This window comes from Tupaia chinensis, unplaced genomic scaffold (assembly GCF_000334495.1).
Source record: "Tupaia chinensis unplaced genomic scaffold, TupChi_1.0 Scaffold000468_1, whole genome shotgun sequence".
In the NCBI taxonomy this organism is placed as follows: domain Eukaryota; kingdom Metazoa; phylum Chordata; class Mammalia; order Scandentia; family Tupaiidae; genus Tupaia; species Tupaia belangeri.
In genome coordinates, this window is record NW_006159977.1 from 557,413 (window position 1) to 579,061 (window position 21,649).

Below are 21,649 nucleotides of genomic sequence, written 5' to 3' on the forward strand. Positions count from 1 at the left end.
GGATGGGGAATCAGGGATGGCAAAACAAAAGGCAAGGTATGCAGGACATAAGAATTGGAAAATTATTTTGCTGAGAACATGTATGTTGATGTGCTTGATTGAGCCAATGCACAGTGTATTTTGGATGGAAAATTCATTTGTGTGTTGTGATGGTGTATAGTGAATTAATGTAGAAAATGAACAAATAAAAAGAAAGCCAAAAAAAAAACAAAAAAAAGAAGAAACCTGGCTAACCAGTAAAAAAAAAAAAAAAAAAAAGCTTCCAGGGCCAGCTAATCCTGGTTCAACTTCAAAGCAAAATGTAAGGCTAAAGGTATTCACCTTCCACTTCCACCACGGTGAGGCCTGGTGTCCACACGGTGGACTGATGGCCACAACCCTGGAGAGGAGTGTGTGTGTGTGTGTGTTGGATGTGGACTCCGGGGGTTCCTAGGACAGAACCAAAATAAGCCTCCCTACAAGATACAAGATATCCCACACAGAGGGTGGACTCCATAGAAGGGGCCTGTGATTCAGAGCAAGGTGTAGACAGGGCAGACCAATGCATAAGTGCACATGTGGGCGCACACATGTCAGGAACATCACCCTAAACTGCACTGAGGACAGGAGCTCTATTAACACCAAAATCGAGCTTAAATCTTAAAGATGTACCACTACTTGCTTAACCTCAAGCCTCTGAAGATTACATTGATAATAGGAGCTCAAGTAACGAGAAACAGTTTTTTTTCTTTTTCTTTTAGGTTTTTGCCATAGGTCGCGTGCACTTGCTGGTGAGAGGCAGAGTGAGAAAGTGAGAAATCACCCCCTAGTGGGGATGGCCATGCAGCAACCCCTTTGCTTCCATTCTCCTCGCAGGATTTTGGGCAAGCATGCACAGGTGCCTGGTATGATTTTTCAGGCCACTGGGTCCAGGACTTGACCTGCAGTCTACCATGTGGCAAGTCCAGCACCTTAACCACCAGGCCACCTGCTGGCCCCAAGAGAAACAGCTTTTCACTAGCATCACCTGACTGGTGGGAGCTGGTGGCAGGAACACGCGGCACTTCTTTCGCCCACTGCTCCATCCTGCTTTAGCAGGTCTCCCTGACATGCTGTTCCAATGCAGAGACTACCGTGTAGCCTCGAGTCCCTCCCTCCTAGTTCTGCTCTCCCTGTCGCTGCCTCAGAACAACAGACGGTCATATTTCATATAAAATTTACCAGTAAGGTCTAAGAACGTATCTTTTATATCTCTGTACCAAGAACTTAAGTTAGTTACACAGGCTTTCAAACCGTATGAAATCGTGTTACGTTTATATGCACACCATCACGACAAAAATAAGCATGTCTTAAAAACATACCGCATTTCAGCAGCAATGAGGTGCTTACGTCATCTCTCTGTCGTTTCGCCTCTACCTAGTATTATTATTCCCATTTAACATACAAGGAAACAGGCTGTTATTTGGTCTCAGCTAATGATGGGGAAGTTGGATCCCCAACCCCACCTCCCCGGCTGATGCCCCTCCTCTGAGAAGCGCTGTCACCGATCGCGATGAAAGGGAAGAACCCAAATTCTCTCCTCTAGTCACTCGATCAAGGCTATTTTACTCAGAAATAAACCAAATGTGACAACCACTGGGGTCCAGTGGGGTGCAGTGGTAATACAATCCTGAGTGAGGCTGGACTCAGGCAAGGTCCCCGGGTCACGTCCCGAGGCCCTGCAGTGCATGCTGGGTGCACATGTGCCTGTGATCTGAGGGCTGAGGCTGGGAGTGCATCATGGCATGAAGAACCCTTTCGGGGGGAGCCCTCTTTAGAAAAATCTTTCTAAAAAAAAGACGACTACGGAAAAGGCGAACAGAGGAGAAACAGGCTACCTACACAGCAAACGGACGATGAGCAGACATTCACTATGGCGGACGAGAAGCTGCAGTCACGTGAGGCCGCACAAAGGCAGCCAGCCAGGCGGTACTGTTGGACGGCCATGAAACAGCAGTAGGATGGCATGTCCGGAACCCGCGGTGACAGTGCCACTCTAAACTGGGCATCACATCAGCCCTCAGCCAAGTAGGCATGAAGGGACTTGGAAGATGAAAGGACCAAAAACTAGAACCTGGGGAAAAGGGCTGAAACTACTTAGTCTGGAGAAGTGACCCTGCAGGGTCTTGAAGGAATACTTATTTCCTGGAGCAAGGCTATTAGGAACACCTTTGTCTTCCAAGAACAAGACAAGAACACCAACAGGAGTTCGTACTACGGTGCTCTGGGGTATTGCCCTCACTCGCTTGTCCCAGTCATATTGTAATCTAGTTTATATATTGATTTCCTTTAGCTTTACAGCATTTACTCCATGAAAGATGATAAAGTAGCAAAACAAATGCCGGTACCTTTGTCATAGTAATTTTTAAAGACTGTGTTAGGAATGTAGAAAAAGTTTCCAGATAATGCAAGTTGCCCCTCTTCTGGGAGGGTTTTGAGGTCTTGTTGATGTGGAAAAATGAACTGTTGTGATTATCATTTGGGCAGAAGCCAGGTGGCAGGGCCACAGCTCCTCAGGGTCCCCGTAAGTCCACGGGAAGTCCTTGTAGAATATGACATTTTACTTTTTCAAGATCACATTTCCTGTGAGGCCCTCACTCCAAGTGTTCTGGAAGGAACAGGAGTCAGGATGGAGGTAAATGCACACGCTCAAGTGGAGTGTGGACATTTCCTAAGCGATGTGTGGTCCCACTGCCTCACCATCATCGCGACAACTTCTTCCACCCCATCCTCTAGGTCCCCCGTGCTGGCGAGAGAGAAAGGTGCCACAGGCTCATTCCCAGTATGCCCCGAGACACGCAGGCCCACGCCAAGGTGATGCCACGAGGAAAGGTTCTGCTTGGACAGCTGCCGTCTGCTGGGGGAACCTGGCTACAAGTCTGTGGACTTCGTTTCTTTATCGAATCGCACACAACGGTTGTTTCCAGAACCCACGGCTAGAACCATGAAGTGGATTACATTCAAGTCTGAATCCCATAGGGAGGCTCACATATTGCCTGGGCTAAATCCAAGAGAAGGGGCAGGAACGGTGCTGCATTCCAGGGAGTGAGGAGGACCCAGTGTTTCTGGTCGTTTGATGAAGCAATGAAAGCTCTCTATCTCTCATCGATCCTGTGGCTGTTTGGAGGTGGGCGGGTAACGGGGAGTCAGGCAGCTCCCCTCAGCTCACTCCGTAGCTGGCTCTTGGGGCTGAGTCATGGCAGGCCTGGTTGGCCTGGTCAGCCTGGCTTTCCCTGCCTGGCAATTGGGACTGTCTGAGTGAGTGGCCAGTTCCAGCTCCTTCCCATGTCTCCACGGTGAGCTGCACCCACCCAATCACTCACTTTTCTACTGAGTTATTCATCAGTAACTCAGTAAATTCTTGTTAAATAAACACAGCGAGTCAGATACCTCTAGCATTAGGCAGCTGAGGCTGAACAAAATAAATTCCCTATACCCCTGGAGCTCAACTCCAGGACGGCAGGGAGAGGTGAAAACCTTAGTATTTTCTACATGGACTAGCTGATGTATCGTGAAAATGACTAATGAGGTGGAAATAGCAGGGGAAGGTCTAGCAAGAGGGCAAGGGGCTCCTTTCAGACAGAGGAGCAGAGGGAAGGCTGCTCCCAGGAGGGGTGTGAGCAGAGGCTTATTTAGGGGAAGGAGTTTACTTCTCTCCTGGCTGGGATGGAAAGTGTCCTCGCTGTATTATGATTCAGCATCCCAGGGTGAGAGGAACAGTGTCTAAGAACCTACAAGGAACAAAGGTAGGAGGTCCTCCCATACTGAAGAGAAGCTGTCACGCAGGACTGAAGCCAGCAGGTCCAACTGCTTGCACTGTCCCGGACAGGGCACACGAGGCAGCCAGGTGCTGGGTTCCAGGCTCGGGGCTCTGGCTGACCGAGGTCCCGGGCTGAGTCTGCCGAGTGCCCACTGGCCAAGGGGGCAGGGGCGGGGGTGTCCTCTGAGGGCCAGGGGTTCTCCCAGCCTCCCCCGCCCACACACTGCAGCTCCCCCCAGGAAGGAGGGGGATCTCTCTTAGAGGAAACACACCTAGTAGAAGGGAATGTACATGTTTGTGCAAATGTGTGCAAATTAGTGTACTTTGAAATAGACCAAGTTGCTGCCGTCAACTGTGCTGGGAGCCACGGACAGGCTTGAATACGAAGTCCCAGGAACCTGGCCACCAACCGAGTTGCAGTAGTAAGGCTCTGCGCCCCATCAGCCAGACCTCGTTCTGCAGGCACACAGCTGGTCCCGCGTTTGTAAGCGACAACACAGAGGACTCGCTCCTCTCTCTACAGCAAACAGGAGGAGCACAGCCCTGGCAGTGCCTCATTCCAGGCGCCAGGGTTCCTCCTCAATAAAGCAGGCTCACGGAGTACTCTGTGGGGGATTCTCTTTCAAGAGTATAGGAGTCCATGACCATAAGCGCAATCTTACTCCACGCCTATCTTCTTTCGTCTCCTCCTTTCTTAATTTTGTAACCAAATACCTCAAATGGACAACGGAACCTTACAGAATACAGGCTGACTGCCCCCAACTTGCTGTTAAAGCCAGAAGCTCAGCAAGCACAATAGAAAACCCAGGCCCAAATTACTGCTGCCCGCAACCTTCTTTCAGTAGCGCTACCTCCCAACGCCTGTGATCAGATCACCAACAACGCTGGAACACAGAGATGGTCACAGACAGCCAACGAGACCGATTAGAGAATCTTAAATTGCAACGTGTAGGATGGGAAGGAGAATAAATCAGAGTGTCTTTCCTTAGGAGAGCCTCAGCCACAGGCATTGCTATTACAAGGAAATCAATTTTAAAGCTGACGCTGTTGCGAGTTTGTATTGGGCAACGGCTCTGTACGCAATAACCTACAATCTAATTAACTTGGAAATAAATTATCCAATCTAAATTGCATTTAGTTCTTTTTATAAGCAGTCCAATAAATTATCTAACTTCCTTCCTGCTATAAAAATGTCCCTGCCTTTGGGCTCGTTGAATAGCACCGCATAGATCACATGTAATTTCAGAATCACTACAGAAGAGAGTAAGGTTGGTGCTATATATTATTAAAACTGTTCTTGATTCTTAACAGTATTATTTAATTGTATATTATTAAGACAATTGTTTTTAGTGGTTGAAATGCACCCTCCAATGAAACAAATCATCCATAATTTATGAAAAGGCTGAGATACTGTAGGGATATTTTCTGTAACGGGAGATTCGTTGAGCCCTCATCTGTGAGCCCAAACTGTTTAAATTCAAGACCAATGTTAGTTTCTGAGTTGGTGAAAACTTTCACAATGGCTGAGGCTGTGGGGCCCCCATACTCGGGCACAATGAAGGTCGGCCTCCGACTTACAGAGAATAAGACAAGTGGATAGAAAAGTTTAACACAGGCCAGAGGTATTCTGCACCCCGAGAGCTTATAGGGAAGAAGGGTCACAATCCACTGGGCAGGGGCCAACAGGTGGCATGGTGGTTAAGGCACTGGACTCCCACATGGCCGACTGTGGTTTGAATACCAGACCCAGCGGCTTGCTTTCTCCCTTTCCCTATTTCCTTCTGTCTCTCTCTGGTCAAATTAAAAAATAACAACAACAAATAAAATTAATTAAATAATAAAAGACAATGTGACAGTTGGCACTGAGGAGGATGGTTCCCCAAGCCAGGAAGGCAAGGAAGGGCATTCTCTACAGGAGACACCAGCAGGAAGGGTGGCCCCTGATGGGATACGGACAGGAAGTGGACAACGCTGAATGCACCTGGAGTGTGTCTCAGCACTCAGACTCACACATATTCTAATAAACACAAAGTCCCATGATGCAGATGCCAAATCATCCCTGGGCTTTTTGCCCTGCCTTTCAATTTACTGACAAGGCAGACTAAAAGACTGCATTTATTTATAGTCACAGACTTCTATACTCAGAAAGAGCTGAAATTCCCTGCTTCTCTTACCTGCCTTTCACTTAGAGAAGAAAGCCAGTGTGAGGTTTCATTATAAAGCGGCATAGCCTACCGGTTCAAACATTTACGGGAAGACTACAGAAAGCCCAAGCTGCGACACCTGCTCACCTGCGCACACCGTGAACAAATACCTGCCGAGCACCCCAATGTTCCAGGTGATGCACGGGCAGTGGGGCCACGAATGTCCACAGGTACAGCAGGGTCCCCGTCCTCATGTCTCTCTCTGGTCAAATTAAAAAATAACAACAACAAATAAAATTAATTAAATAATAAAAGACAATGTGACAGTTGGCACTGAGGAGGATGGTTCCCCAAGCCAGGAAGGCAAGGAAGGGCATTCTCTACAGGAGACACCAGCAGGAAGGGTGGCCCCTGATGGGATACGGACAGGAAGTGGACAACGCTGAATGCACCTGGAGTGTGTCTCAGCACTCAGACTCACACATATTCTAATAAACACAAAGTCCCATGATGCAGATGCCAAATCATCCCTGGGCTTTTTGCCCTGCCTTTCAATTTACTGACAAGGCAGACTAAAAGACTGCATTTATTTATAGTCACAGACTTCTATACTCAGAAAGAGCTGAAATTCCCTGCTTCTCTTACCTGCCTTTCACTTAGAGAAGAAAGCCAGTGTGAGGTTTCATTATAAAGCGGCATAGCCTACCGGTTCAAACATTTACGGGAAGACTACAGAAAGCCCAAGCTGCGACACCTGCTCACCTGCGCACACCGTGAACAAATACCTGCCGAGCACCCCAATGTTCCAGGTGATGCACGGGCAGTGGGGCCACGAATGTCCACAGGTACAGCAGGGTCCCCGTCCTCACTGGGGGTATGTTCTGAGACCCTGGGCAGTACTGAACTGTGCATGTCTGACATGCCTTCCTGGACGTACCTACATACTTACATCGAGTTTAATTTATAAACTAGGCAGCAAGAGATGAACTCTCATAAAACAGCGATGAGCACGACTGCAGTACAAGTGATATTGCTGAGGTCTCTCTCGAAACCTCGTACTGCACTGTGCTCACCTATCTGGGGGCTGCGGTAGCCCATGGGTAACTGAAACTGCAGCAGGTGCAACTGCAGACTAGGGGGCCCTGCAGTAACCTTGCCCACCTGAGCCCGCAGGGACCCCAAGGTCCATGTTACAACGCACGCCCTGGCCTCACACTAACTGCCTCTGGCCTGCCTCACCTCAGCACCTCCCCGGCTCACTTGTACAGCAGGAACCTGACCTTCCTGGCTAGCCAGCTTCCCATTCTGCTGCTGTCACTTCCTTTTCAACATGCCTTTTTGTGAGTTTGCACTTTCTGGTCTCAGGCCATGAGTTCTTCCCACCAGACTCCACGGCGACCTCCGGCCAGAACATCCTCAGCAGTTCCAAGATCCCTTCCAATGTTTTGCTCCTGTCTTTTTGCTACACTGACCTTCCCAACCCCGGGCTTTGAGCACTCGGTCCCATTTCTGACTCCAGGGGTATAGCAAAGGCGTGGCCAGCACCAACTCTTGGTTCAAAGCCGTGCTGCCCGGTGTGGTGGGGACTTCTATCAGGTTACTGCCTCGAAGGGCTCCTGCACTGAAGCCCCTGACGCCGATGCCAAGTTGTCCCTGTGCTTTTCACCCTGCTTTTCACTTACTGACAAGACAGAAACTGACCTATAGTTTGTGTTGGCCCCTTTCTTAAAAGTCCTTTGGCTCAAAGCCAGCAAATGGCGTAGTGGTTATGTTGCTGGTCTCCCACATGGCAGACCATGGTTCGAGTCCTGGACCTGGTGGCTTGAAACTCACGCCAGACACATGTGTGTGCGTGCCTAAGAGCCCGGGAGGAAAATGGAAGAAACGGGACTGCAGCCTGACCATCCCCCCTGGGAGGTGATTTCTCATTTTCTCTCTGTCTCTCTATCTCTTTCCTTGGCAAGCGCATATGCCCTAAGATAAAAACTTCTACAAAAATTAAAATAAAATAAAATCCTTCGGCTCTTTCTACAATCCCTCCTTCCTGCACATCTCTTCCAGACTGACCTCCCCATGGCCTCCAACCCACACCTTCCACCTGCATGAAGGTCTTGCTCCACTCTGTCCTTCCGTTTATTTCTTCCCTCTGCCCCAAAGCCTTGCCACTTGCTTACCAATGTGGCCATGTTTCTGCACGTTTCCGCCTTCTCTTGCCTTCCCTGAAAACCCTGTAGTTCACGACTCTGCCTCGATGTCTTCACTAGCCACTTTGTCACTAACGTGTTCTTCGGCTGTCATCACTGTGTCCCCAGCATGCAGATGCTGCCTGGCACAGGTGGCTCAGTAAAGACGGCCTGAGTGAGAGCGTGTCCTTTAACAATGCGAGCTCCATCACTACCACGCCACTGTGACCACTCTGACCTTACAACCCCACATCCCATTTTCTCACTTCTGCACCTGGCTGCATCCTCCTGCTCAACATCCTCTAATGGCTCTAGGTGACATTCCTCTCCTCTCTCTCTTCTCCTTCTCCTGCTCCGTAAATGATGGCCACTATGTTACTATTCACCCCCTCAGCACTTAATCGAATGTCATTTCTCCAGCAATGGCCTCCATGCAGACGACTCCGAATCTCTATCTGTTATTCAATCTCTTGTCTGCATTCCAGTCCCACATTCCCACTGTCATCTAACTGTCCCCACCCAGACTGTGGCTGGACTCCAGCTACCGTCATCAGCTCTCACGGACAGAGGCACCACCACCCTCCTCGTGGGTGCCAAGTCTGTCATGTCTCTGAGTTCTGGCTTTCCACTCCATTTCCACCATCCTGGCTGACCTTCCTCATTCCTTCGGTCAGGGATTACAGCAACACTCCTGTCAGATTAGTGTTCCCAAAGTCCCGCCCTGCCTTTCCCCTGCTTATATAACCAAATACAAAACAAAAGACCAAATAAAGTCTAATCACCTTAGCCAATGCAACCATCTAAACGTGTGCCTCCAAGATTCATGTGAGATCGAATCCCCGCTATAGCTTTCAGAGGTGTGGCCTTTGGGGAGGTGACTGAGTCATGAAGGCTTCACCTTTAGGAGTGCCTCGGTAACAGACTGACGGAAGCCAACCTCCCGCTTCCGCCCCTCCCAAGTGAGGACACAGCAACATGGCACCATGTGTACGGCAGACAGCAGCCCTCAGCAGGCTCCGGATGTGCTGGCACCTGGACCCTCGGGGTCGTCCCAGTCTCCAGAACCGTGAGAAGTAAAGTGCTACAGGAACCAGCAGTTAGCGTAATGGCTATGTAGCTGGACTCCCAAGGAGTCAACCGCGGTTCGCATTCCGGACCTGGTGGCTTAAAACTCACGCCGGGTGTGTGTGCGTGCGTGCCCAAGATCCCAAGAGGAGAATGGAGGAGAAAGGATTGCCGCGTGACCATCCCCCCTGGGGGGTGATTTCTCGCTTTCTGTCTCTATGTCTCTCTCTGTCTGTCTGGCGAGCACACACGCCCTATAGTGAAAAAACCTCTCAAAAAAAAAAAAAAAAAAAAGGAAAAAAAATAGGGAAAAAAAAAAAAAAGAAGTAAAGTGCTATGGTCTCTAAGTCACCGAGACTGCAGTATTTGGACACGGCAGCCCTATTGGACTAAGGCAGCCAGGCATTTGAGACCCGACACATCCAGACTAAAGCACCTTCCTGCTCTCCTGTCATTGCCCTTTAAAGAACCCATGTTGCAAAGTACAGTTATAAAAGCAATTCATTACTGTCTTTGCAAAAAAGAAATTACATTACGGTGATTGCTAGAAGCTAAAGAAACCAAGAGAGAATACAAACGGCGAAGAATTTTAACTTATCGGATCCCTGGGAATTATCTAACTCTCTAAGCAACGAAGAACAACAGGAAGGCTGAGCTAAGGTGCATTGGCCTATCTGTTCAGCCAGTGGATCCAGACTCTGCTCAGGCCCCAGGGTGAACCAGACAGGTGGGGCTGCTTCACACGGGTCCCCTTTGTCAGTGGGATGAAACAACAAAGAATAAACAAAAGAATCTCAGGTTACCAGAAGTGCCAGGATAGAAACAGGCAGCACAACAGAACACAGCAGCATGAGCTGACAGATGCGGCCGCGTGGCGGGCTGAGGCCACAGGGAAGGCCCTGGTTCAGTTCCCAGCCCACTCTAAAAGCTGGCCATGGTTGCGCATGCTGTAATTCCAGCTACTCAGGAAGCTGAGGCAGGAGAGTGACATAGCGACAGAGACTCTGTCTAATAAAACAAAAACACACAAAATACAAAAAAGTAACCATGAGAGAGTAGAGTACTTTGCTTTTTAAAGCTGCTCCTCCCCCCCACCCCCTTTCACTCACGAGAGAGGGATGGAGAGAGCAAGGCAAGCACCCTTGAGGGTCTCACGCCACAATCCCCACCACCCTCCACAGCCAACCAGGATCGTGGCATGTGTGCTTCTACCCAAGATGTACAGGTCACCCCGACTGCCAAGCCCCAATACTCATGTGACTCCAGCAAACAGAGCCTTGTGCCACCACTGTACCACCAGGGCTAGGCCAAGGGAGTGGGTACTTCGGACAGTGTGCCATGGAACCCCTTCCTGGAAGGGGGGGTACTTCAGGTAAGACCTGAAGGATGTGAAGGAGTCTGTCTTGAGAAAAGCCAGAAGGAAGAGTCTCTGCAGACCCAAGAGCCAGGGAAGCCTTGAGGAGGCTCGTACAGGTCCAGGAAGCAGGGCAGAACGGTGTGCAGGAGGTGGATGAGATGAGCAGCGCGTGCGGGACCAGCGAGCGAGCGAGTGAGCGAGGAAGACACTAAGGAGTTTTCAGCAGGCCTGATGCACTGAACAGAAACCTGCAGTACCTTTTCTGCAGGAAATACTGACAGGTGCTGTGCTCACTACCTTCCCCAAGTCCCTTCTCTAAAAAACAGTAAATTCGGTTTTCCTCTAGTTTATCGCCGTAACCCACGGGGATGAAACTGCTCTGTAGCCAGCAGGAGCACTCAGTGTGGCCGCAGCCCTAGCACTCTCCATGTGCGCTGCGAGTTCGTTCAAGCGGCTCTTCACTCACTAACAGGCTGACCAGAACTTACTGTAAACAGCAACCATGACAGACAGGGACCCTGCTTTCCGTGACCTCACAGATAGACATGATGAATGCTACCAAAAGTGGAGGTACGGGGCTATGGGGCTGGCACAACTGAACGGCCTGGAAGTCCAAGGCCGACTGCAGAAGTGACGCTTCTGCTCAAACGCACAGAGGGCCTGGAAGGCGGGGGCAAGGGGGGAGGGAGAAGTGTGTCCAGCTGAGGGGTGGCCTGGTAGACGCTGTGGCAGAGGGCCAGCCCCTGGGACAGCTAAGCAGTGGAAGAATCCGGAATGGCAGGACTCAGGATGGAGTGCTGAGAGCCAATTCTGGGAGGCAGTCGAGCCCGTTTCCGGGGACCCCGTTAAGGCACAACGGACGTTGGACTTGCTCCTGTGGGCAATAAGAGCTACTGAAGGGCTGTGGCTGCAAAGTGAAAAATGGTCTGGAAGGGAAAGGCAGTTTCAGAACCACCAGAGAGTTGGAAGTCACTTGTACTGAGGTGTAGACAAAGGAATGTAGACATTGAGGTATCTGGGAGGGAGAAACAGCCCCCAAGATTCTGCAGATGGGAAGGGCCAAGATGGAAGAGTCAAGGCTGAGCGCAGTTTCCATTGTGGGCACTTGCTGGGTGACAGGCTCCGTCCTGGGGCAGGGGCATGGCCTGCGAGTGGGACGTCTTGAGGGATGAACATGGTGGGTGTGCAACACTTCTGAGACATTAACGGGTCTGTGAAGCAAGCAAGCAGTTGGGTCTCTTTCCTAGGCTTTGGACCTTTATAGAGATGGCAATTATTTATTTCTTAATTTACCAGAGAGCACATGCACGTGACAGAGAGAGAGGGAGAAAGCACCCCTCAATGGGGCGTGGTCACACCAAATTCCCTTCTCCTTCACTTCTCTGTCCTGCTAGGATTTGGGGCACACACACACATGTACCCAGCATGTTTCTCAAGCTGCTGGGGCTGAAACAAACATTTCTCCATGAGACCAGCTGATGGCGTGGCAGGTATGTCACTGGACTCCCACGTGGCCAACCATGGTTTGAGTCTTGGTACCAGAAGCTTGAAATTCATGCTGGGTGCGTGTACATGCGTGCCTAAAATCCCAAGAGCAGAATGGAGGAGAAAGGATTTCAGTGTGTCCAACTCCCCCGGGGAGTGATTCCTTGCTTTCTGTCTGTCACTCTCTGTCACCTTTTAGCAAAAATCTTTCTCTAAAAAATAAATAAATAAATAAGTAAATAAATAAAACAAGCATTTCTCCAAAATAGATATACTGATGGCCAGTAAAGCACATGAGAAGGTGCTCGACATCACTAATCATTAGGGAAATGCAAATTCCAAATACAATAAAATATCATCCCACAACCAACAGGATGGCTACTAAAAACAAAACAGAACAAACAAACAAGCCCCCAAAATAGCAAGTGTTGGAGAGGACGAAGAGAAACTCGAATCCTCGTGCAATGCTGGCTGGAATATAAAATGGTGCAGCAGCTATGGAAAACAGTACGGTGATTTCTTATAAAATTAAAAATAGAAACACTATATGGCCTAGCAATTCCACTATTAGGCACACAGCCAAAAGAACTTAAAGCAGGGTCTCAAAAGGTCTTTGTACACCCATCTTCATAGCAGCATTATTCAGAGTAGGCCCAAAGTAGAAGGAACCCCAATGTCCACCAGTGGATGAGTGGACAGATACAACGTGGTCTCTCCACACGATGGGACATTGCTCATCCTTAAAAAGGAAGGACAGTCTGCCAAGTGTGATGACATTGATAAGCCATGAGGACATTATGCTAAGTAAAATCAGTCACAAAAAGACAAATAGTGAACAACTCTGCTTATGTGAGGTACATAGAGTCCAAGTCACAGAAACAGGGAGAACGGGGTTGCCAGGGACTGGGACCAGAAGAATGAGAGTAATTGTTTAACAGAGTTTCAGTTTTGCAAGATAAAATGTTCTGGGGTCCGTTTTACAATAATGTAATATACTTAACACTACGGAACTGTACACTTCAAAATGGCTAAGATGGTAAAAAGTTCACAATTTTAAAAAGATAAATTTAAATAATTAGTGCCTGATCTAATTCCAAATTTCCTCAAATCTGGTATACCTCCCTCTCTGATGAGCTGGGTAAAGTTAAGACAGAAGAGCCTGACTTATTACCACCTCTATTAATCATCAACTCCCTCGTACAGCTGTTTCTCTTATACCCTTTCAAAACTTTAATTCTCGGGACCAGCAGTTTGCGTAATGGCTATGTCGCTGGACTCCCATATAGTCGACTGGGGTTCGAGTTCTGGACCTGGTGGCTTAAACTCACACCGGGTGCATGTGCGTGTGTGCCCAAGATCCCGAGAGGAGAATGGAGGAGAAGGGATTATGGCATGGCCATCTCCCTTGGGGGATGATTCCTCGCTGTCTCTCTGTCTTTCTGGCGAGTGCATGTGCCCTGTAGCAAAAAAACCTCTCCAAAAAAAAAAAAAAGAATTTAATTGTATTGTGAAGGTATCAATATTAAGAGAAAAATTAATCTGATCATGGTGCTGAAAGATGGGGCCTTTGCTATGAGACTGAGATCCCCATGATTGGATACTCATGGGTTTACAAGAACACAACACACACACACACACTCTGTTCTGCCCAAGTTCTTGCCATATGACCCCTCCGACAAGAAGATCATCACCAGTTGTGGCCCCTTGACCCTGGACCTCCCAAACTGTGAGCTTAATAAACCTCTAGTCATGGGTAGCACCATGCATGCATTTCTGTTACTAGCAATACAATGGACTAAAAACCAAAACACTGACTCAGAAATGAACTGGTCTAAAAATATCTGGGATATAAAATCAAATAAAAAAGAGCTCGCATGTGGATACTTTTTAAAGACTTTAAAGCATTTTTAAAAATAAATAAATAAATAAATAAAACTTGGGGCTGGCAGGTGGCATGGTGGTTTGGGCCCTGGACTCCCACAGAGCCAACTGTGGTTCTAGCCCTGAATCTAGCAACTTGTTTTCTCACTGTCTCGCTCTCTCTGACTCTCTGGTAAGCATGCATGCCCTGTAGCAAATTAAAAAATAATGATAATTTAAAAATAAAATAAATAATGCTTTAAAAAACCTCTTACTGTTTTTTTTTTTTTTTCTTATTGTTTAATAATAGTTAAAAAGCACAGATGTAAAATTAGTGTGAAGATGTTTGGAACATGCCACCTCAAAATATGACTGTAAGAGACCAGAATATGCCACCCCAAATATGCCCCTTGGCATATGACACAAGGAGAGACTATAGCTACAGAGTAACTAAAAAGTTACTCTTGTAAGGGAAATTTATACATACAAAGGAAATCTCTATTTGACAGGGCTGTGCCTCAGCACCAAGAAGAGAAAGATGGCTCAACGTGGAGACCCTTAACCAAATGAGAAAAGTTGGCTTAAATCTGCAATAACAAACCTTACTTTTGCTGTATGTGCTTTTTCAGCCAGACTGTTCTATATTATATTTTTCTTTTCATTGTGATGAGCATAACCAATTTAAGAGTACTTAACAGAGACTGGGGTAAAAACCAACACACTAAACCCTTCGTGGAAACAGCCACTGATGACGACACACCTGGGTTTCTTAGGAATGTCCTCACCTGCACGAGTGTGTCCAGTGTGAAGATGTGCTCCCCACGAACGTTGTAGAACTTGACCATGGCGCTCTTCAGAAGGGGACCGTTGGGAAGCTCCCCGAGCTGGTTCTGCCGATCCATTCCAGCGACTGCCAGCAGGTCCCCCTGAGTGCACCACTGGGCCACCACCTCTGAAATCCCAAAGGAGATAGTTGGTATGAGGACACGGGCTCCTTCCACTGCCACTCAGCAAGACCGTTCTTGGTCTCCACTAGTTTAAAGACTAGAGATGCTAAGGACACACAAGGGCAGCACTTTCCCCTTCTCTTATGGATACAATAATGTCTGAAATGTGAGGAAGCAGGCTATCTGTGGGGTGATTTCTGTGAAGACAATGCTGACTCTTACTGAAAAAAGGTTATTTGTTACACCGATCAGGACTGTAGTTCCCCTGAAACATAAGGATATCTGGTAGAAACTCAGATAAAATAGAGCTGTATGTTAGATATCTAGCTCCAAAACCAGCGTTTCCATGGGGAGCTGGGCAAACTTTCTGAACTTCAGAGAAAGCAAGAAAGAGAAACCTGAGACAGCATGTCGTTTACATACAGGTCCCACTGCTACGCCCTTCACCCCCAGACATGACTCAGAGTTAGCAAATGCTAAAAGTAAAAAGCAAACCACAAGCAAGGCCAAGGTTTTTATATTCACTTGATTTCTGGAATTCCTGGGCAGGTAAAGTTCTGATAAAGGACAGACATGTCCATGGGGGCGCTTTGACTGGACATTTGATGATGTGGGGGGCTTGCAAGAAAAGATAAAGACTCCTACCGGGTGGCAGTTCTGTTGAGACATTCGCACACCGGAGATCCGATGGCCACGTATAACAACTCAGAGCCCGTAAGAATGGCTACTAAATGGTTTGTCGTATCCTGATGTGAGAAATGAACTGATTTCTTACTGGTTAAATAAAAAGCTATAACTACCAGTAAGATTTATAGCATGCGTTTTCTCCCTCACGAGCCTGAAACTTAGTCTGGCTTTTATAAAGACCCCTGAAAGCTAGAACAAGTGGCCATTTTTGCAGAGAGGTTGGACAGCTCTTCGAGCAGCAGCACAGGCACTTCTCTCCAGCCGGGTGAGAACGCAGCCGCTCCTGAGCGCCACCAAGTCACTGCTGGTCACAGCCCTCGCACTCGCGGATGCTGATGATCGGGCATGAATGCCAGTGCACCTGAGGCCGCCGATGTCCTTTCAGGTCCCCTGAAAACTGGAGGACAGTTTCCCAGACCCAGGGAGAGCTTCCTCGTCAGGTTGGCCACAGAGCACAAACCAGGGGGAAGGAGGAGGCTGCAGCAAAGTAGTTACCGATGAACACAAAAAGGAAAAGGCCTCTAACAACCTGAAACAGCGAAAGCACCCAGAGAAGGGCTTTTCAAACCCCTTTTCTTAAAACCAAAGGACATGAAATAAGTTAAATACAAACCAGGAAATAAAACAAGTAAATATCCTGTGGTATAAGTTTTAAGACGACGGGAGAAGGAAGGTCGAGGAGCTGTGCGAATGTCATGACGTGCTCTGGACAGTCAAAGCTGGCTCTATTCCGTGGAAAGTCAGGTCAAGACCAGGGAACTGAAATGATTTTGTATAGAGAGCTGCTCTGGACACACAAGAAAACCACAAGGAGAAGCTACTGATACTAAGAGGCAGAGATGCACACAAGACAGCCTAAGACTTCTTGGGACAGAACCGTCACTGACACTGGAGGAACAGAGAAGGCAGCACTAACTTCTCACCGCTACTCCTCGGTCTGCTCTGGCGAGTTGGCAGGTGAGGGCACAACTACACCATTCTCCAATCTGTTTTACAAATAAGATTCTCCGAGATTCATCACATTGGGGTGGTTTTTCCCCAATACAAGGGTAGGCTGTTGCCCCCGCAGGGCTGACCCAGAAATGCCCTGAGTTCAGAGGCTACTCAGAGACAATGAAGCAAACCATACACCCAACGGGCTCTACTCCCGCAAGGGCTGTGTCTGTCCATAGTAAAGCTGAGCCTGAAAGTTTCTGAGCAAACTCTCGGGAATTTCTTTAATGCGGGTGTGGAGTTACACTGAGATAGCTGCCAGCTCCTAAGGCAAGTCACTCTTTTAAAAAGGATAAATTCTGCTTGAATAACGCCATTCTTCTTCAGATGTCAGGGGCCTGCAGTGCCAGCTGTGGGCTCCTCTGACATCTCGCATCCACCAGTCCCAACCCTTGTGGTGGGCGCACGCCACGGGGGCTGCAGGGGAACAGGTGGTCTCATAAACCCCACCAGCAAGAATGCAGGAGCAGGACTGAGGGGGGAAAACCTCGGATTGTGCGATGTCAGCCACGCGTCCTGAGCACCACAGGGCTGAGTCCTTTGAGGTGGAGCTTAAACTCCTCATGAGTGGGGAAATGAAGGCCTAACAAAACGAAACAAAGTCTCATTCAGCTTCTAGATGTCACTATGAAGAAAAGAAGAAACGTAGATAGGGTCGGGACCTTTCTGTTTCAGAACTTTTTTGCAAATTATGCCTGTTTCATTTTAAGAAATCTCTCCAATCTCTTTGCCCAAAGTTTCAGTAATAATTGTGTTAAAATTCCTAAAATTTGTCATAGAATTCAGCCTAGAAGGAACACACTATGCTTTCTTCACTAGCCTGCTCTTCACTTTTCCTGAAGTTCTTGGCACCAAGTCTTTGATGCCTCCCACGCAGAGATTTGGGAAGTTCCAAGCATAAGAGGCTCACCCTCCTGAAGCACCTTCTTTTCTCAATGAGTTTGGGTGTGTGGGTTTTTGGCACCTTAAATGCTTCATGCAGAGAAGAGGAGCAAATTCACACTAGTCTATGTTAGTCAGACAATCTTAGGGATCATTTCTTGATAAAACCCTGAAGAGTCAGGATCAGCAGTTAGCGTAATGGCTATGTCGTTGGACTCTCATGTACTGACCGCGGTTCGCGTCCCAGACTCAGTGGCTTAAAAACTCACACCAGGTGAGTGTGCGTGCGTGCCTAAGATCCCAAGAGGAGAATGGAGGAAAAGGGACTGCGGTGTGGCCATCCCCCCTGGGGGGTGATTTCTCGCTTTCTGTCTCTCTGTCTCTGTCTGTCTGGCAAGCGCATGTGCCCTATAGCAAAAACCTCTCCAAAACAAACAAACAAACAAAAAATAAACCCTGAAGGGTCAAAATGTCTTACGTGGTCAGTGATAAGAAAACACGGTTATTCTGTGTTAACAAAACCCCCTTGTGTGATATTAGTGCCGGGTCAAAAAGAGGCAGCTGTGTTTTAACAGAAAAGCTGCAGCACTGTTATTGAACACCACATACACTGCAGCTACCCAGGGGGAGTTTGAGGTTAACACAATCCTCAGGCTGCCCCCTAGACCACCACCTCGATGATTCGCTTTTTGTTAGTCATTAGATACACATGTATTTGTGCGTGTGAGTGCACACTCATGTGCATGTGGACCCACAGAGAGAAAGAACAAACGAATTGGCAAAGTGTGTAATGGTAAAACAACAGGTAAGGTCATATCTTTGAATGTTTTCTGCCAAGCCCAGTGAGGCCTGAACAAAGGGTCTGAAGCACTGATGAAAGGGACCAGAAATGGGTAGCAGGCCCAGCTGCGGGAGCAGACAGCACTGCGGACTAAAGCCACCTCCCATTGAAAATTCTCTCTGGATTTCTCAGTGTGCTCAGGGAAATGACAAAAGAGAGCATCCTGCAAAACAAAGAGACTAACCAGGCCTAAGGGGTTGGTGCTCTTATGTCACGGCTACCGGGGTTGAAAGGAGAGGAGCCTTCCAAAGCATGCCTTACCACTCAGCATGGGCTGGCTGGGCGAAGGACGTCTGAGCCCATGGCTGGATTCCTCGCCCTCAAGGAAAAGTCAAAGTCAAAACAAAGAGCAAAAACCCAAAGTAAAGCGAACTACTGAATGGCTTATCGTGTAATAAATGGAAGTCCCCAAAGCCAAGTTACTAGAAGACCTTTTCCTAAAGCAGCATTTCCTCGGCAAAGCAAAATCCGGCCCTCGCCCCTCTCTAGAACTGCCCACCCCACACAGGAACCGCTGGTGAAAATGAAATGTGCCAGGTGATGCCGAGGGGAGCTGGGCACGCGTCTAGGAGCTACTTGGAATCCAGACTCATTTGCACACAACGTAAATTACGGTGTTGGTGCCAAACTAAAGAATATTATGAGTCATTACTCTTTACTGGCGAAATTCTTTGAGACAGTAACAGAGAATCTAAATGGTCCTTTCAGTTCACCAGCTTCGGAGACAAGTGACCAGCCTGTCTGTAACAGAACAGATGACCACGGCCATGTGCCACCCTTGAGAGCATTCTGGTTGTCTCTTCCTAGTAACAGTCCATGAGGCAGTAGATAAAAGCAAATAAATTGCAAAAACAGAAAAAGGCTGCTGTTCATCCCACCTGGAGGACCAAGTCCTTAAGATATTCTGACAGCAAGCCTGAAAAGAGGAGTTGCCCATCAGAGCACCTACGGACGGCACCACTTCAGCTCACTCTGCCTCTCTGAATGTTGGAGATGCAGCATGACAGCCTCTCCCTTACTACGGTATCCACGGCCCAAAAATAGTTAGAATACTTTTAGAATTTTTAGAATGTAACTCAAGTAAAAAAAAAAAAAATTTCACATTTGGGAGGGCTGCTTTGGGTCACCACCCTAAGTCACTCAATATATGTTCCTATTTCTCTACTGCATATTGGGTGGGAATGTGCTAGAAGCTCGGTCCTATAAGATCTAACATAACAGACACAGTAGAAAATGGAGTGTTCAAGGTGCAAAAAAATAGTGTTATAGCAAGTTGGTGAAAAATTCACCCTGTCAAGAACCGACTGGTAATAACTGTTTTTAGTCCTGGCCAGATATCTGGTGGAGAACAAAGTTCAGGATTCTAGAGTAGAGGCAGTTCTCAAGAAATCATTAAGTCTGGTTAAAAGGTTGCAAAGCAGACTTTTTTCAGAAAAGTCAGTAGAGCCGAGATAACTAAACATGCGAGAACCTGTGATGACCATCCCCTCTACTTTAGCTCCATGAGACAGAACATTCAGAAAAGAACTTAGAGCAAACACAAGGTGGTTTAAGTTCACCATCATCACTAAAAACATGGACTCTGCTCCTAATGAGGCCTATCTGTGGCATAAAGGACTTCTTCATGGTTCATATCCCTCAGGAGTTCACAGGCAGAATGATGCCTTACAACTACAGCCTGGAAACAGCAGAGCGGGTACCCGGAGGGAGAACAGTCTGCCATAGTTCTAAAGGACTGAACACCTGCTCCTGGGTGCAGAGGCAGGTATGGCATGCTCGTGTCCACCAGCGCTAGATGCGCGGACTGGCTCCTCACACCCTGCCATTCCCCAGGACGCAGACGCGCGGTGCAGCAGAGCAGCCTCTAGTTGACGGCCGTGCTGAATGACAGTAGCTGGTGGTACTGAAGGGCCTGACTTGCCCCCACCCTCTCCATTCAGAACATCAAGCACCAGAAGCCACTTGGGAATTGAATTTTAAAAACTGTCTATATTGTGCCACTCAGCCCTGAAGAGAGACTGGCTCCAACGGGGTCACAACATCAATAGGATTCTCAACTTGCTAATTCAGAAGGCTCCAAAAGGCCCTCCCACTAGCTCGTCCTGCGATAACAACATTCCACAGCACCTGGCGGGAAGGCATCGGCACGCGAGGATGCCCTTCACGTTACTGTGCTGGGCTGGGAACTGTGGAACCTCCATGAGTCTTTCAAGGTAACTTCACTGCACGACTACTGGTTCCTTAACGAGCCTGCCAGATTCTGGAAATGACAGGGGCTTCTGTGTAAGTGATGCCATGCACACCATCTGCTGCCTCAGCCTGGCAGGTGCTGTGGCCCGTTCACCGTGCTGACACAGTGTAAGCCGGACGCAAACACGGTGTACACCCAAGAGGATCATTCTTGTCAAGAATGGGAAAAGGCACAAGACAGGGACAGAATGTCAGGACTCCCTGCTCAGATAAGCCTGGGTGTCGACTTGTCAGATAAGCAGAGGAGCTAAGGAGAAGTGACCTTGGTTCACAGACTCCATGAAGCCCAGAAGAGGTCACCGCAGAGGACAGGAATTGAAAAGCGCTGGGAGTCCGACGCTGGCCTGAAAGGCAAGCACAGGGCTGATCTGCGGGCCGAGGTGCATGCAGTGCTCTGTACCTCTCAGCCCTGAGCGGATGACGGTGGGAGACAAGTCATCGTAGTTGTTCATCAGGCTGATGTCTCCCGAGGTGAAGCTGACAGTGAGCAGAGGCTTGATGTTCTGCACCGGGATGGGATACGCTGCTGGACCATCTGTGGGAACACGAGCACCAGTGAGAGAGAACGAGCAGCACCCCAGCCCGGGCTCCCAGGCACAGTCCTGCAGGTGCCTTAAAGCTGCCGAAGAATGCAGACCTGCCCTGGGGAGGCAAGTGCTCTGCACATTCAGGAACTACATGCGGGAGAACCCTGAATGAGAAGCAGGACCTGGGACACAGCCTCCAGGCAATTGGCGGGCTGGTGAGAATAACGTGTGACAAGTTTATTAACTTATGCGTTAATGTGTTATGCCTTCCTAATGGCATATAGACGTAAATTACTTTAATGTTGTACAATGAACAAAGACAATGGGAAGAGGGATGAAAATCAGTAGGATTCTCAATTTTGGCCCAATGCAGACAAGAGCTGCTTGTCAGTACCACATGCTGTCATGGACTGTTACAGCCACCATCAGTTCCACTTAATCTTTTACCATAAAAGGCCCCAAATTTGGTCAGAAGGCTCAGGTTAGAGGTGGCATGTGGAGAACTCTACCACATTGCAATGTAAGCTGGCCCAGAGAAAAACTGGCTTTCTGAGTGCAGCCCTCGTCCAAACTAAGGGGCAGTGACGGACTGACGGATCACTGACTGGGTGTTCCCTATGCTGTTTGAAAGAGCAGAAGTTGGCCGCTCT

At 48.3% G+C, this 21,649-nt stretch overlaps 1 protein-coding gene across 1 annotated transcript in view; it reads right to left on the reverse strand.

The window, feature by feature from the left end:
* The window catches only part of TULP4 (TUB like protein 4), a gene marked incomplete in the record, with an annotated part of 233,255 nt that overhangs the window by 25,215 nt on the left and 186,391 nt on the right, over window positions 1-21,649 (reverse strand). The window contains 2 exon segments of the mRNA XM_027774688.1: window positions 14,658-14,824; window positions 20,873-21,007. Coding sequence (XP_027630489.1) covers window positions 14,658-14,824; window positions 20,873-21,007 — 302 coding nt within the window.